General features: G+C 37.5%; 1 protein-coding gene across 1 annotated transcript in view; it reads left to right on the top strand.

The window, feature by feature from the left end:
- pdlim4 (PDZ and LIM domain 4) overlaps positions 1 to 9333 on the top strand; it is a 47908-nt gene extending 38575 nt beyond the window's left edge. The window contains exons 6-7 of the mRNA XM_048165213.1: positions 1532 to 1685; positions 5892 to 9333. Coding sequence (XP_048021170.1) covers positions 1532 to 1685; positions 5892 to 6096 — 359 coding nt within the window. The 3' untranslated portion in view covers positions 6097 to 9333. The remainder of the gene's footprint in view (positions 1 to 1531; positions 1686 to 5891) is intronic.
- The last annotated feature ends 6502 nt before the right edge of the window (positions 9334 to 15835 follow it).

Here is a 15835-nt window from a genome sequence, read left to right as displayed (position 1 = left end):
AACTAAAATCATTCCCAGTTCCTGTGGTGCAAACATGGCAAAAACCAGGTACTTCCTCCATTAGTTCTAAGAACTATTGAAAAGCTTCTTCCAGTGTGAAAGCCCCTAAAGTCTTCAGAATTACTGGAAAGTTACAGGCGGGTGAGTAAACACTGCAGGACAGTGAATCTCAAGGGCCAAAGTTGCCCAGACCTGATTTAGACTATTATAAATAAGGTTATAAAATGTTGATATTGTCCATCAGACAAAAAAAAAAAATGGAGAAGAGTATATAGGATAATTTGACACAAATGCATGGGTTTACTTCGGGGTGTCCAGCCCTGCTCCTGGAGGACCACTTCCCTACAGAGTTTTGCTTCAGCACACATGCCTGGAAATTTCTAGCAAAAATATTCTTATTATGAGTGCCAGTTTCTGAGGGCGATGGGGGATTTCACTGCCTCTTCTTTTGAAATCCCATATTCTGTTTGTTCATTTTTCTTTCCTGGAAGAGATACATTTTATCCCCACATATCCCAAAGCAAAATTTTAATAAGCAAATACATTTTATCAGTTCTTGCTTTCCCTGGGAATCGAGCCCAAGACACTAGTTTTGCAAGTGCTGTGCTCTGTTTGAGCTACAGGAAGACTTTTTTGTTACAGATATTATTTTCAGCATTGCAAGGAGCCCAGTAAAATGTGCACAACACTACGAATTATCCTGGACTTAGAGGGAATAAAGATAATACCAGCGTTGGTCATAGACTTCTGGGGGCCCTTGGCCTAAGCAGTGCGTTCATAAAAAAACCCAAACCCTTAATGATTTTTTTCAGAGACTTTTTGTTGACAAAACTCCATAAAACGATTTTAAAAGTTGTAAGTTGTGAAAACTGCTTGATCTAGTACCTTTATAAGGTGTGTGCCATTGTAAAAACTTCATCTGCATTAAATTCAATATGGCATATAACCTGACTAAGGTCTATAGGATTGGACACCACTGGGTTAATTGAATGATTCAATGACTTGATTATAGCACACAAAACAACACTGCCTTGTTGCCATCTATCTGGTAACCTTTTTGGTGAATGGATTTAAAAGTTTGTAATCATAATATCTGGAATTACTTAATTATAGCAGGAACATGTCACACATTAGAGGATCGTTAGATACTTCATACGCTGCAAGTTGTCGAGTTGGAGTTACTTTTTTAGGGAGTAACACAATATTGTAATGCATTACTTTTTAAATAACTTTTCCCATCACTGCTTGAATGCACCAAATCATTAAAGGGCACCTATTATGCCCCTTTTTCACAAGATGTAATATAAGTCTCTGGTGTCCCCAGAATGTGTTTGTGAAGTTTCAGCTCAAAATACCCCACAGATCATTTATTATAGCTTGTCAAATTTGCCTCTATTTGGGTGTGAGCAAAAACACGCCGTTTTTGTTTGTGTCCCTTTAAATGCAAATGAGCTGCTGCTCCCACCCCCCTTTCCATGTTTATGAATATATAATATTCTGTGCCCTTGACTGCAGTTTATTTTATTTTCAGGGGTCTCACCGGTGGACAGACATGGGGTAAGAGGCTTGCGTTCCCCTGTCAAGTCCCCCGTGCCAAAGCTGGGCAGCCCCATAACGGCTCCTCTGGCGCCCATCGCCGGCTTACAGAAGCTGCCTCAGTGCACACGCTGTGGAAATGGCATTGTGTAAGTGTGATGTTTTGCTGCTTAAGAATGTGTTTAAATTTATAGCAATATTTGCTGAGGAAAGCCCCAAAATCAAGACACTATATTATATTGAGTAGACTTTAGAACTTTATTTTTGAACTTAAGCCTGTAATGGTACGTTCACACCAGATGTGAATGAAATATTAAGCGCAAGTGATTTACATGTTAAGTCAATGCAAAGACGTGAATAGACATCATGCGGCACGAATTGAGCTTATCGGGCGTTTGATGCGCGACTCGGAGATCAGGAGCTTGCTCTAGTAGTGACGTGATTACGACGTAGTGAGTGGAGGCAGAAATCCGAAACAACAATGGAGAACAAAATCATCGTCGCTGTATGATACATCTTCATACTTTTATAGAAACAGGAATAAAAAGGATCTTGCTTGGAAGAGAGTGAATGAGGAGTTCGGACAATCTGGTAAGTTGTAAAAAATGGTCTTTACTCAATTTGAGCTATATATACATATTGAGACTACAAGCTAGCTAAAGCCGGCAAATTGAGCTTATTCGCCCTATTTTACAACTACTTTCCCACTGACGAGTTGTGTTTATTCAGAGGAAGTGGAAGAGTCTGGGACACATTGAAAGGAGAGAAAGAGTCCCTCTCATGACGTGAATTCGCGTCTGTTGTGAAGCGAGTAAACTCAAAATGTTCAAGCGTCCAACTACGAGCGAATAGCGCAGTTTATTCGCGCAAGTCGCGTCTGGTGTGAATGTCCCATCAGTCGTATCTTGCAGTAAATTAAAGACTTTAATAGTACACAACTAGGGATGCACCGATATGAAAATTTGACCAATACTGTTTACCGATAATTCTTTATATTTGAAAGCTGATAACCGATATATTGGCCGATAAATCTAAATACAAATTTTTATATAATTTTTGAGAGCCTGATTACAAAGACAAAAGTTTCACCATTAAAAGCCATGTCCCAAACACACAATTATAATGTTCTCATTATAATTTTATGTAGCCTATATGACAGACTTGCGCTGTACTTAACTGTATTTTCCTTTTTAAAGTGACTCCAATCATATTTTAAGCAATTCAAAACCATCATGGTGAACACTAGTGCGCATCTGAAGTGTCTCAGCTGAAGGAAATAATCCATTATTTATCGGCTTTAATATATCGGCCAAATTCTTTTATTGAGCCGATAACGTTAACATTAAAAATGAACATATATCGGCCGATACCAATGTTGTGGCTGATATATCGTGCATCCCTGTACACAACAACAGTGACAAGTTCATAGAATACGTAATTGTTGAATAAAGCCAGACCTGCTCCAGCATGTGGTCCCTCCCGCTGCACAGGTGTTCAAGATAATACTTTAAGTCACTCTATTTCTCTTGGCACTTTGCCACAGGAAAAATGAGTAAACAGTGGTGTCATTTGATAAGGAAGTTCCACAGAAGAGTGAAACAATGTGTCCATTGTCAATGTTGTTGATAGATATTATAGCCTCCAAATATGTATCCGTTTATAGAGGAAGAAAATTAGTGATGAGATATGATTCAATCAGCTGTCAGGTTCACATAAAAGACGTTTGTGCAGAGCAGTAGCTTTGTGTTTTATATCATATTTGGGTCATGTCATTTCAGATTAGCCCATTTATGAAAGGAATTTATAGTTTGCTCTGTTACTGACCACACATTACCTGCTAATCCTACTTTATAGCAATTGTTTCTGACCACCATTTTATCATACACGCCTATTCTCTTTTAAAGGTCTGTGCATGGGAGCCTGTAGTATTAGGCTCATTTTTACAGAATTTACTCAAAAATGTAATAAAACATTTTTTCAGAGGCAAATGGCACTGAAAAAGTTAAACAACCGCGTCATTTGTGGGTCATAAACTGTTTTTTCTTTTTTTATTTCTTCATTCTCTGAGGTCTGCTTATAATGTCATCGAGATTTTTACATAAAAAACATCCTAATTTAGAACAGGCTATTTTATCTCTTGTTGTTGACTCTCTCTTTAGAACACTCCATTTTGATTAATTTGATTCATTTTTATTAATTATAAACATCCCCACCATTACAAGTGGAATTGTTTTAAACTTCCAATGTTGAAAAATATCTTGTTACATAGTTGAAACATTTGCCAACAATGTGAAACATTTATGCGTATTTAACCTATTTAACCCTGGCTTAGATCAAAACAATAACAAAAGCAGCTTTCTTAAGAGTCTGATAATCCAATGCATTAACCCCATAAATGCTGAAGCAAAGAAAAGAACAGCAAATCACAACTATACAGTGTTGAGACATTACTGTCAGATCCAATGTAGTCGTCACTGTATCATCTTTTATTTTCAGTCTCTCTGAAAAGCCTGTGTCAAACTGTGTCTTGTTTAAAAATGAATCCGCAGAAAAATAAAGTGAACAAACAAACAGTGCCTTACTGATGAGATCTAACTGCAACTTTGTTAAAAATAAAGTTCATCCATGCTTTCTTAATGTTAGGATCACAACTTGTGATCAACTACTTGGCTCTTCAAAACATCTTGTAATCCTCAGAAGCATCTCTATGTGTTTTTTTACTGGTGTAATCCTGTGTTTGTGTTTCTCAAATTTATCAAATTTAGCATTTAGCTTTTGTTTATGGTAAAATTAAGTTATATGTCTAAAGAAAATACTGATTTAGTATGGTCATATAAGTGTGTGAATATTTTTGTCTTTGGCAAAAATTTATATTAAGATTGGAACCAAAACATACATATAATTTGAGAAAAACAAGTTTTTTTTTTTTTTAGTTAATCCAAAGTATTATTTTTCAGAGCATAATAATACCCAAGATAATACATTGTATTTTAATGTATGTGTTCAAGAAAATACTTGAAAATATGTTTGGAAAATATACTTGGGTCATGTGTTGGGGGTAACGCATTACAAGTAACCAGAGTTACGTAATCAGATTACTTTTTTCAAGTAACTAATAAAGTAACACATTACTTTTAAATTTACATCCAAATATCTGAGTTACTTTTACCTTTTTTCCCATTTATTGACTGAAAGCTCTCCTGTCGCCATGTTGAGAGAAATCAGAAGTTCAGAGGCGTTGTGTGCACTTTGTAAACATGATGGTTATTTTAGTTCTTTGATGGTTATTGCATTTACTCATTACCGATCAGCCTGATTGGGGCACTACAGTGGTCAAAAGTACTGGTTCATAACTCCTGAACCGTTAGACGTAGACTCAATTGTCTTATATCATTGGAATTCATAGCTCAAGATGGACAAAATGCATGCCGCTCATCGTTCTGGCGAAATGTTCAGGTATTTTGGATTTCTGCTTGCAGCTATATTTTATTTTACTTTGTGTGAAAGGGCCTTTACATTTGCCAAAATATAACTTTTAAATATAACTAAAAGTAACTTTCCCCAATTCTGATGCACCATATCATGAAATGTAACCTTTTGTTGAAAATGTTATTAAACATTTTTTCTACCTAAAGGCATAGCTTTATATTTACTTAAATTAATTTTATAACCAGAAAAGGTAATGAACCAGTTAATCAACTCAATCAAAGCGGGAACTGACCTCTCAGGCTCAGATAAAAAAAAAAAGCAATGAATCATCAGCATAAAGTGCAATCTTATGATGTATATGTCCTATCTGTAAACCTGGAATAGATGTTGCTGATCTGATCGCTTCAGCTAGAGGCTCCATAGCCATCGCAAATAAAAGAGGTGACAAGGGGCAACCCTGCCTGGTGCCTCTATGCATAGGAAAAAAATCTGATGAAAAGCCATTCGTCAATACAGCTGAGCATGGGTTTAAATTTTCATTGCAAAAATTTTAGAAAGCAATTTCCGTTCCACATCCAGTAATGCAATTGGCTTGTAAGAAGAACATAATTCAGGGCTTTTACCATTCTTTAATATAAGCGAGATGTTAGCTTCTCTAAGGGTCTTTGGTAATTCTTTAACAACAAATGAATAATTAAACATTAAACATTTTTCTAAAGCATATGAAACCAACATAAATACAAATAGTAAATTCCAAAAAAAAAATATGGCTTAAAAAAAAAAAAAAAAAAGATTTGTCTTTTCTTTATCTTGGACTCTATCATTTGCCATTGACCCAATTACCAAATGAAGTGACAATAAAATCCCACAACACTAAATAATAATAAATGACATTTAACAGTTGTCTTCTAATTGTTTTAACACAGGGGAACCATTGTGAAGGCCAGAGACAAGCTCTATCATCCTGACTGCTTCATGTGTGATGACTGTGGGCTGAATCTAAAGCAGAGAGGATATTTCTTCATTGATGAGAATCTGTATTGCGAGACCCACGCCAAGGCTCGTGTGCAGCCTCCTGAGGGCTATGACGTGGTGGCCGTGTACCCCAACTCCAAAGTGGAACTGGTCTAATCATACACACTCTTTAACCCAACACACACACACAAGTTTTCGTTGAGGATTCAGCTTGGCAAAGTGGAAATGAGAATAACAAACTGAAATGTCTCCTGAAGCTCTTTTTCAGTCCCTGCTCAACTTTATCCTGGACTCACGTTCTGTAGTTTGTTAACCTGCAGTTAACCTCGTGCTGAAATTGAGCAGCTGTTTTGTAGGTCAGCAGCACTTTTTCCTAGGTTAGGCAGCCTTTCTAACATTCTTACAGAGCAGTTCTGGTGTTGTTTTAAGAAGAAATTGAAATGTAAGATAACTGAATAGACAAAACAACATGGTCCAGAAGAACATCTGTTCAGTGGCACACCAACGATTTATTTTTCTGAATGCTGTGGTGAACTGAGGTGCTCAAAAAGGCCACGAAGAATGTCTCAAGCCATGTGGAAAATGGAAATGGTACTCATTTATTCAGAAAGTTTGGGACGGTATGTTTATTCTTTGGCTAAGAAGCCAAGCTGTGTGTTTTTTTTTGTCGATGAGCTAGCTTCCATCACCACATCCAGCTTTATCTTTGTTGTAAACTGAAGAAAAGGAGGAAAACTGATTTCATGAATTTTATTTGATTGCCTTTGAGCAGATTTAAGCTTGAAACATGCTAAATGCAAGTATGTGAATGCGATTTGACATGCAATTGCTTTCCTAAAAGTGTCAAAACATGATTTTTATTGCAACTATTCTTTCACATCAACTACCATCATGGTAAAGCAACAGTTTGTAGAGCGTCTTGCTGAATCAGAGGCCACACATACCAATCTTCTTTTGCCTATTCGTTTTCTGTTTAAAGCTAGCTACCTGAAAACGTTTGGTTTAATGGCACAGACATTTCTAGGTGACTCTATCACAAGTACTGATGTAACGCAAATGCAGAAATGCATTTTATGTTGAAGAGTTGAAATGGGTTGGCCAAGCATTTGCGACTGCGTTTGCATATTTGTGTACAGTAGAGGGAGAGTGGGGTAAGATGAGCCATTTTTTACTTATGTGGTCCTCAAGATAAGAGAAAATGAGGCAGAAGTACAATTAAAGTATCTAAAGTAATTTTAGAATGTTCCTATCATTTTAAATGATCAGAATGCATCTATAACAAAGGGTTCGACAAATATGGCTTCTTATAAAAAAGTGTTCCTGTGGCTCAATTTACCCCAGGTTAGGGGTAAGTTGATCCAAGTCAATGGGTAAGTTGCACCATCTGGGTGTAAACTGACCATCTAACTGAATCTGAATCAAAGCCACGTGAAATTTAACTACAGTGCCTTATGGTGGGGTAAGTTAAAACGCTGGCTCAATTTACCCCACAGCATTTGACTCACTTTGCCCCATAGCTGCCATTTTGGACAAAATTAGCTAGCTTACCATTTCAGGTTAATATTTAGCTAAATGATTTGCATGGTTTTATAATGTTACTAAATTACCAATATGCATCATAAATTGTATTAGACCTGGATTAATTAGTTTTAATAACAGCCATTACATCTGTTATGTTAAAATTTTACTTTGACAAGCCAAAAACTGTTTTTAAAGTAAATGGCTGCCTTCCACTCCTCCCATGTGCTTCTCCTTTTCATAATCTGGCAGAAATGATAGGTGGTTCCAAAATGTATGGTCACATGACAATAAAAGTGTACGGATTGCAGAGATACAGCACTGGCTCATCTTACCCCACTCTCCCCCTATGTAATTTAAACTAGATTTATTTTGATGGTGTGGATGACTTCTTCATGTAAAACAAAACCAGAATAGTAAAGTAGATATGCTTTTATTTTTTTGGCTTTTCTTTATCTGGTGATGCTTTTGTAAATTCTGTTTAAAAAAAAAAAGAGAGAGAGAGAGAGAGAGAAATGTTTGTTTTTCTAGTTTTTATGAATGAGATATATGTGTGGGTTTTGAAAACGTTTAACACATAACTACTTTGTTGTATTAAGAGTCTTCTGTAAATAATTTGAATGCTAACAGTTCATCTTTTAAAATAATGACAGCGAATGGAAAAGCAAAAACATAAAAAGGAATTCTTGAGCAAGGAGATACTTGTCATTCCAAACGTTCTTTCTTCTGTGGAACACAAAGAAATAATTCTCATTCTAGAAAGTATTATAAAAGTAGTCCATATGACTGCAAGTCTTCTGAAGCTATATGATAACACTGTGTGAGGAACAGACCAGAATTGAAGCCAATAATGTGTTGAGGCAGTTTGACTCGCATTTGATTTTCAAGCTTCTTGAAACACTGGTTTAGCCAATGGTCTCAAACTCAATTCCTGAAGGGCCACACCTCTGCACAGTTTTGCCAGAGATTTTATATTATAGGGAGATGAGAGGGTCTGTATCTCTTACCATTGGAGAAAGCGTAACGGATAACTCGACAACGGTGTTTTGGGGGCCTGAAAATGCAAACTTTGAAAACAGGTTTCAGAGTGCAAGTTTTTGAAAACGATACCATTATCGGTATTTACTGCATAAATTGCGAATTTGTGAAAATGTCATGCACGTGCGAATTACGTGTTCAGTCTATAGGCGCGTAGTTTGTTTACAAAGTGACATCGCCATCTACTGGCCTGGCAGCAGAATACAGCGTTTTTAGTCGCAAAGAAAACTTCCAGTTTTAGTACATCATTGTTGTGTAAACATACAATTAATTTCAGTCTGTTCTACAATCATGAAGACTTTGATTATCTGGATTGGGATAGGATTGGAGCTGAACTCTGCAGAATTGAGGCCCTCCAGGAGCAGGATTGGGCACCACTGTACTAAGCGGGTCCACAGAAGAAAGAAAGTCATGCAAGTTTGGAATCACATAGGCCAGGGGTGGGCAAATCTGGCCCTCAAGATCCATTTTCCTGCAGAGTTTAGCTCCGAACCTAATCAAATACAACTGTACCAGCTAATCAGGGTCTTCATGATTACTAGAAAGCTACAGGCAGGTGAGTTTGATCAGGGTTGGAGACAATCTCTGCAAGAAAGTGGACTCAAACTTGCATTAGGCAGAGTAAAAGATTGTATTACATTTGTTCACATGTAATGTGGGGCAGGGATCAAAAAAGGAGAGCAAAAGCATCTCCCTGAGCTCCTGTGGATGTGTTTTCATACTGGTGCCAAGTTACCGTTTTCTGTTTTCCTTCTGTCACAACAAACCCGTATGCTTTCGCTTATCAGAATCGCTCTACAAGAGTGACCAACATTAAAATCTTCCACTCTCACTGCAGTTGGCTTGTGTTTCTTCAAAGCTTTTCATGTATACATAAGTTTCCATGGTTTAAATGAGCATGTTTTCTTCTAGAAAGTTCCCCCAGCTGAGAAGTTCGCATGCAAATGAGAGGGGTTTGTGATTTCAGCTGTCAAGGTCAAACTGCAGTTCTGATGCACGGCTCACACTCAGCGGCCTCTTCCTAATCAGAACCAGAACTAGTGCTGCACTTCACATTCCACTTCTTCTCTTACTTTCTCTATCCCTCACAATCTCCAACCACAGTGAGGGCTGCTGCTACGTGTGAAATAAAATGACTCAGAGTGGATAATATTGTGGCAAACCCTCTGAGTCTATATTAGTTTTACCAAAAACAAGTCAGGTCATTTTAAAAATATTGTGGATCATGTTGGTACTTCATTCTGATAAATTTTTTTCAACACTTAGTGATTAACGGTTTTAAAAAATTATAATTGAATTGTGATTGGTTTCTGCCTATGAATAATGTTAACTCCATTTGATGAAGGACATGACTTTAAATTCAGTAGAAAGTTCATTGGTTGCTGAACTATTTAAAGTCCCCCTTGGTGAAAATCAAATTTTCATGTTGTTTATATGTCTGTGATGTTTTTAATATGCTTTAAGAACAAACCTTGTGAAAATTCATAAGTCAACACCATTGCTAAGTATTTTCTCCTTAAAACTGCAGTGATCTAAAGAGAGTCTCAAACCTGCTGTTTGAAATCGCTGGTGTTTCTGACGTCACAAACTATCATGTCAACATGTGATCGCCAACAAATGGATCTCTGAGCTGGTGTGAGTGGAGGCGGGGCTAATTTGCATATTTGTAGAACCGTGTACTAAATGAGACAAGGGTGTAGAGTTACATTCAAGCTATTTTAAGGCATAAAGACATTTTTTTCCAAGGAAAAAAAAACATTTAATTATGTCATTTTGGGAATCAAAGATGAGTTTTAAGGCATAATATTATTGACTGCAAGGGCACTTAGGCAAATTGATAAATAAAAACAAATAAAATTTACTTAAGCATTCAAAATGATTTGTTAGTGTATTGTTTTGTTATTAATTGTAGCTGGAATTACACAAATTTATTGCAAATTTAATTGTTACAGGGTTAGTTTATCCAAAACTGAAAATTCTGTCATTTACTCACCCTCATGTTGTTCCAAACCCATAAAACTTTCGAAACACAAATGAAGATATTTTTTCGATGAATCTGAGAGATTTCTGTGCCTGCATTAAAAGTACATTTTGCCAAAATTTTGACACTTCAAAAAGTACATAAAGTCGTAATCCATATCGTTTGAATCAGTTGAATCCAATCATATCAATGTTTATATAAATCAGACTTTTGACCGCAGGCATTGGTATCTTAGCCAATTTGAGCCAATTTTTAAACCCTTTTCTGAAAGATCTCTTGCCAAAAAGACACGTGGGAGAACTGAGAAACAGACGACTTGGTTCAAGTAATTCATTGCTGTGTTGGAGAAACAGCTGAGATATTAAAGAGATGTCAGTTGTGATTATTTTTGGAAGTTATCTGGTTGGTATCGCAACGTTATATTGAGATTAGAATTAGAATTTTTTTTAGTTAACTATAATAAACTTGATTGCTGGTCTAATCAAAGTACAATTTAGCTTACAATTTAGCATCAGAATGTGTCGACGATGGGATATTTACAGGAAGATACAAGCCACACATGACAAGTAGGCTTTACAGTATGTTTTGGATGCTGCTAGTTACTTCTAAACTAGCTAAACCACCTAGAAGAGCAAGTTTGCTGGTGAACATCATGGTATACATCAGCACCAAGCCATCATGGGAATTTATGATCTTGTCAGCAGGGTCACTAGTTTTGAAAGATTGGACAGATTACAGAGGCATGCATACAGAAGCAGATCTCTCTGATGCTGAGTCACACAGTTCACAAGACCAAGTTTGGACAAAACTTTTGGAAGGCAGATGTGGAGAGGGCTGGGATGAAGTATGGTTTAGATTAAGAGCAGAAAAATAGAAGCAGATATCAGTGGATCTTCCTCTGCAACCGAGCTAAAAATAAACCACCAACTTGTGTATTGTAAAAAAGATCAGCAATCATTATACGCCATCAGAAGGTGTCTTCAAAAACTCCTAAAGCCAGCTGGAGCAGTTACTTCATTTCTGTGCCAAGACTTTACAACAACTAGTCAAGAACATGGTGAATTACTGGAACATTTTAATAATAATGTGTTCTGGCATGTACAGGGACTGAATATAAAAGTAACTGCAGTCATATTTTATAAAGACCAAGATAGATTCAGGATATACTGAGAAAGCAAGCCAGAATGTTGAGGTGTTTCCTTGCTTTAGCGTAATCCAGGGTTCTCACTGTCATGGAAAACTTGACAGGAAATTAACAAGAAACAGGAAAAGCCATTTGATTGTTTCATAAACTGGTACATGACACCAAACTTGAAATCAGTTTCAGCGATCTCTATTGTATAATTCGTTCGTTCGACAAACGACTGGAAAAAATTGGTTGGTGGAAAGGTGTGGGAACCTCTTCTAAAGCAGACGAATGCACAGTCATTGATTCACGTATTTTTCTTTCTTTACTGTTTGTGTGTGACAAAATGGCAAACATATATTTGAGCAAACCACCGTATAATTAGTGGTTTCACAGATCCAGCGGCTTCTCAAAACAGCTCATATGATGTCATCGTCTTACTAAACACAGTTCCCGACGTGTGTTAAATGAGGTCATTAAAAGGAGGGAAACCCCTGCTCTGCTAAACCATCATACAAACAATTCATGTTCTTTCATGTACAGCCCGAATAACCAGCCGTCAGGGTTGCCAAGTCCATGATTTCCCCGCGGAATTGGGCGGTTTCTTTTGTTTTGCGGGTTGGAAGTTTCACATATTTATTTTTGTTTATTTATTGTTTGAAATGTTTATGAAATATTTTGCTTCTCCCACTGTACATTTTACCAATGGTGGGACTGTGTGCTAAGAGTAGGTTTTTGTTTTTGTTAGGGAGAGACTCTGGCATTGATTAGATTGTGTGGAAAACCACAGAAATCTGTTAAAAACATCTGGCACAGGTGAACTGGAATGCTGAAGTGTAAGTGGATGGATGGATGGATGGATGGATGGATGGATGGATGGATGGATGGGTTGATGGGTGGGTGGATGGATGGATTGTAATGGGAATGTTGTTTTTTTCTATGTTAGTACATGGGCAAAAACTGTTGAACATACACTATATTGCCAAAAGTATTGGGACACCCCTCCAAATCATTGAATTCAGGTGTTCCAATCACTTCCATGGCCACAGGTGTATAAATTCAAGCACCTAGGCATGCAGACTGCTTCTACAAACATTTGTGAAAGAATGGGAGCTCAGTGAATTCAAGCGTGGTACAGTGATAGGTTTCCACCTGTGCAATAAGTCCATTCGTGAAATTTCCTCACTACTAAATTTTCCACGGTCAACTGTTAGTGGTATCGTAACAAAGTGGAAGCAATTGGGAACAACAGCAACTCAGCCACAAAGTGATAGGCCACGTAAAATCACAGAGCGGGGTCAGCGCATGCTGAGGCACACAGTGTGCAGAAGTCACCAACTTTCTGCAGAGTCAATAGCTACAGACCTCCAAACTTTGTGTGGCCTTCAGATTAGCTCAAGAACAGTGCGTAGAGAGCTTCATGGAATGGGTTTAGCAGCTGCATCCAAGACTTACATCACCAAGTGCAATGCAAAGGGTCGGATGCAGTGGTGTAAAGCACTCCACCACTGGACTCTAGAGCAGTGGAGACGTGTTCTCTGGAGTGACCTGGCAATCTGATGGACGAGTCTGGGTTTGGCGGTTGCCAGGAGAACGGCACTTACATTTAGTCATTTAGCAGACGCTTTTCTCCAAAGTGACTTAGAAATGAGAATAGTAGAAGCAAATTTTTAAGGGGCCAACTGCATTGTGCCAAGTGTAACGTTTGGTGGAGGGGGATTATGGTGTGGGGTTGTTTTTCAGGGGTTGGGCTTGACCCCTTAGTTCCAATGAAAGGAACTCTTAATGCTTCAGCATACCAAGACATTTTGGACAATTTCATGCTCCCAACTTTGTGGGAACAGTTTGGGGATGGCCCCTTCCTGTTCCAACATGACTGCGCACCAGTGCACAAAGCAAGGTCCATAAAGACATGGATGAGTGAGTTTGATGTGAAGGAACTTGACTGGCCTGCACAGAGACCTGACCTCAACCCCATAGATCACCTTTGGGATGAATTAGAGAGGAGACTGTGAGCCAGGCCTTCTCGCCAACATCACTGCCTGACCTCACAAATGTGCTTCTAGAAGAATGGTCAAAAATTCCCATAAACACACTCCTAAACCTTGTGGAAAGCCTTCCCAGAAGAGTTGAAGCTGTTATTGCTGCAAAGGGTGGGCCAACTCCATATTAAACCCTACAGATTAAGAATGGGATGTCAATAAAGTTAATGTGCACGTAAAGGCAGATGTCCCAAAACTTTTGGCAATACAGTGTATCTGTCATTAAAAAAAAAAAAATTCCCTTTATATTTCACAAATTCTAACTAAGAAACATCTCAACTGGTAGGTATCATTTTGTTTTTCCTTTATTCTTTGGGGTTAGACCAGCCAGAATCTGCATCCCTCAGGATTTGGACTAAGGATGTGGAATATGCCAACTTTGCTATATAATTAATTAGAAATGAATTGTTTTTTTTTTTTTTTCTTTCTACCATCTGCTAATCCTTTTATGGAATGAATAATCTAAATGTTTTCTGCTTCCTGAGTCTATCCGGTAAAGCTCTTTTTTTTTGATGATGATGATGATGATAAAACAGGATATGTGATACAACCTCGCTTGCAAAAGTGCCATGCTATTTTCTTCGTATTGTTACCAATAGCAGATTCAGATTGCCTTCCCAAGTTTATGGAAAAGGATCATGCAACATCATGTTTTCTTATAAATACAAACTCATAGCTTTGGTTGCTTCCGGCAGCAAATGGGAATGCAGTTCTTGAAACACCCTCGCTTTAGGATAGTGATGTAATGAGAATTCTACAAATAACATTTGTTTTTCAAATGCACAAAACAAGAGCAGGAAATACATTCTCAGCATTGTTTGGACAGTTAGAGTTTGTGCAATGGCATGCAGAAGAAATCTTAGCTTTTCTACCATGTTAGGTAGTCAACAGTAAGTCCAGTCAGTCAAGTCAACTTTATTTATAGAGCAAAATTTTACCCAACCGGAGATGATCCAAAGTGCTTTACAATGACAAATATAATGGGAATTTAAAAGAGCCCTATTAAGGATCCTAACTGTCTTTTTATGGAAGTTGTTAGTGGCAATCGGAAACACCAGTTTTATTTTCATTCAGTAGGAATTATTTGACATCCAGGTCTTGACTTTATCAAGGCATGAAAAGAGATGTGGAACACCACAAGAGATAGACACCAAAGTTTGTCACTATCCATTCCAAATGTTTTAGACAGATTTAGATGTGTAAAAATCTTGTCCACATTCAACCTACTAATTTAAATGACAAAAACTTGAAGAAATGTGAAGAAGACCTAGTGTGATGGCTGGTGTCGTCCAACAACATCAAATAACTGCCTCACCTGTCAAGCATGCACTTAGCTAAATCATGGGTTTGAAGCTAAGGGAGTATTTCACCCAACATTTACTCACGCTCGTGTTCTTTCAAACTGTATGCTTTTCCTCTTTCTGTGTAACACAAGAGATGCAATGGAATGTCCATTCCGTGAAAATCAATGGGGTAAATGGTTTTGTTCTGAATCTTGACCCAAACCATCTGCACGCTGCAAATAATTTGTAAACTCTCAACTCAGTTCTAAAGATCATATACAAATTTTATGAAGAATCCCCAAACATTGGCATATGTTTGGTCAATAAAACCCCAGTACTCTCCAGTTAAAGATCTCTAGACAGTTACCCACAGCACATTATCCAGCAGGTCCAATCTGATTAGCTGCTTTATGGTGCCATCATCTGGCAGACTAACACACACACAAAACAATTCCTGTTTACACACTTTAACCAGTTAGAAACCCATATTGTTTTTGTGTCCAGATGTTAATAAAGAGTAGAAAATATTTTTATTTGGCATTTCAATGTTCTCTGCTATTGCTGTGATGATCGTCTAGCTAGCAGAAACCTTCCCGTTTTCACACTTGCCACAGACCTACAAAAAATCTCCATTGAACAATTAATGGCAATCAGGGCCTAGCTGTGGCTTGAAATTTTGGCTTGTACCCAGACAGTTCACCTTTAGTTTTCTTTAAGGCAGAAATCCAGAATAAAACACTTGAACATCATATAGTACCATGAAGGCACAATAAATATTTCTAAGGAAGATCTTTCAATCCTAAAAGCTTTTGTTGCTGTTGTACATTATGTTCTTCCTTTTATGGTATCTTTTGTGAACCGAGAACAACTCCTGGCACAATTGATGGAATCACCACATTTAGAGGAT

Source organism: Megalobrama amblycephala, linkage group LG18 (assembly GCF_018812025.1).
Source record: "Megalobrama amblycephala isolate DHTTF-2021 linkage group LG18, ASM1881202v1, whole genome shotgun sequence".
Classification (NCBI taxonomy): Eukaryota; Metazoa; Chordata; class Actinopteri; order Cypriniformes; family Xenocyprididae; genus Megalobrama; species Megalobrama amblycephala.
Note: the sequence above shows the minus strand (reverse complement) of the source record. Positions and strands in the feature narration are given on the sequence as shown.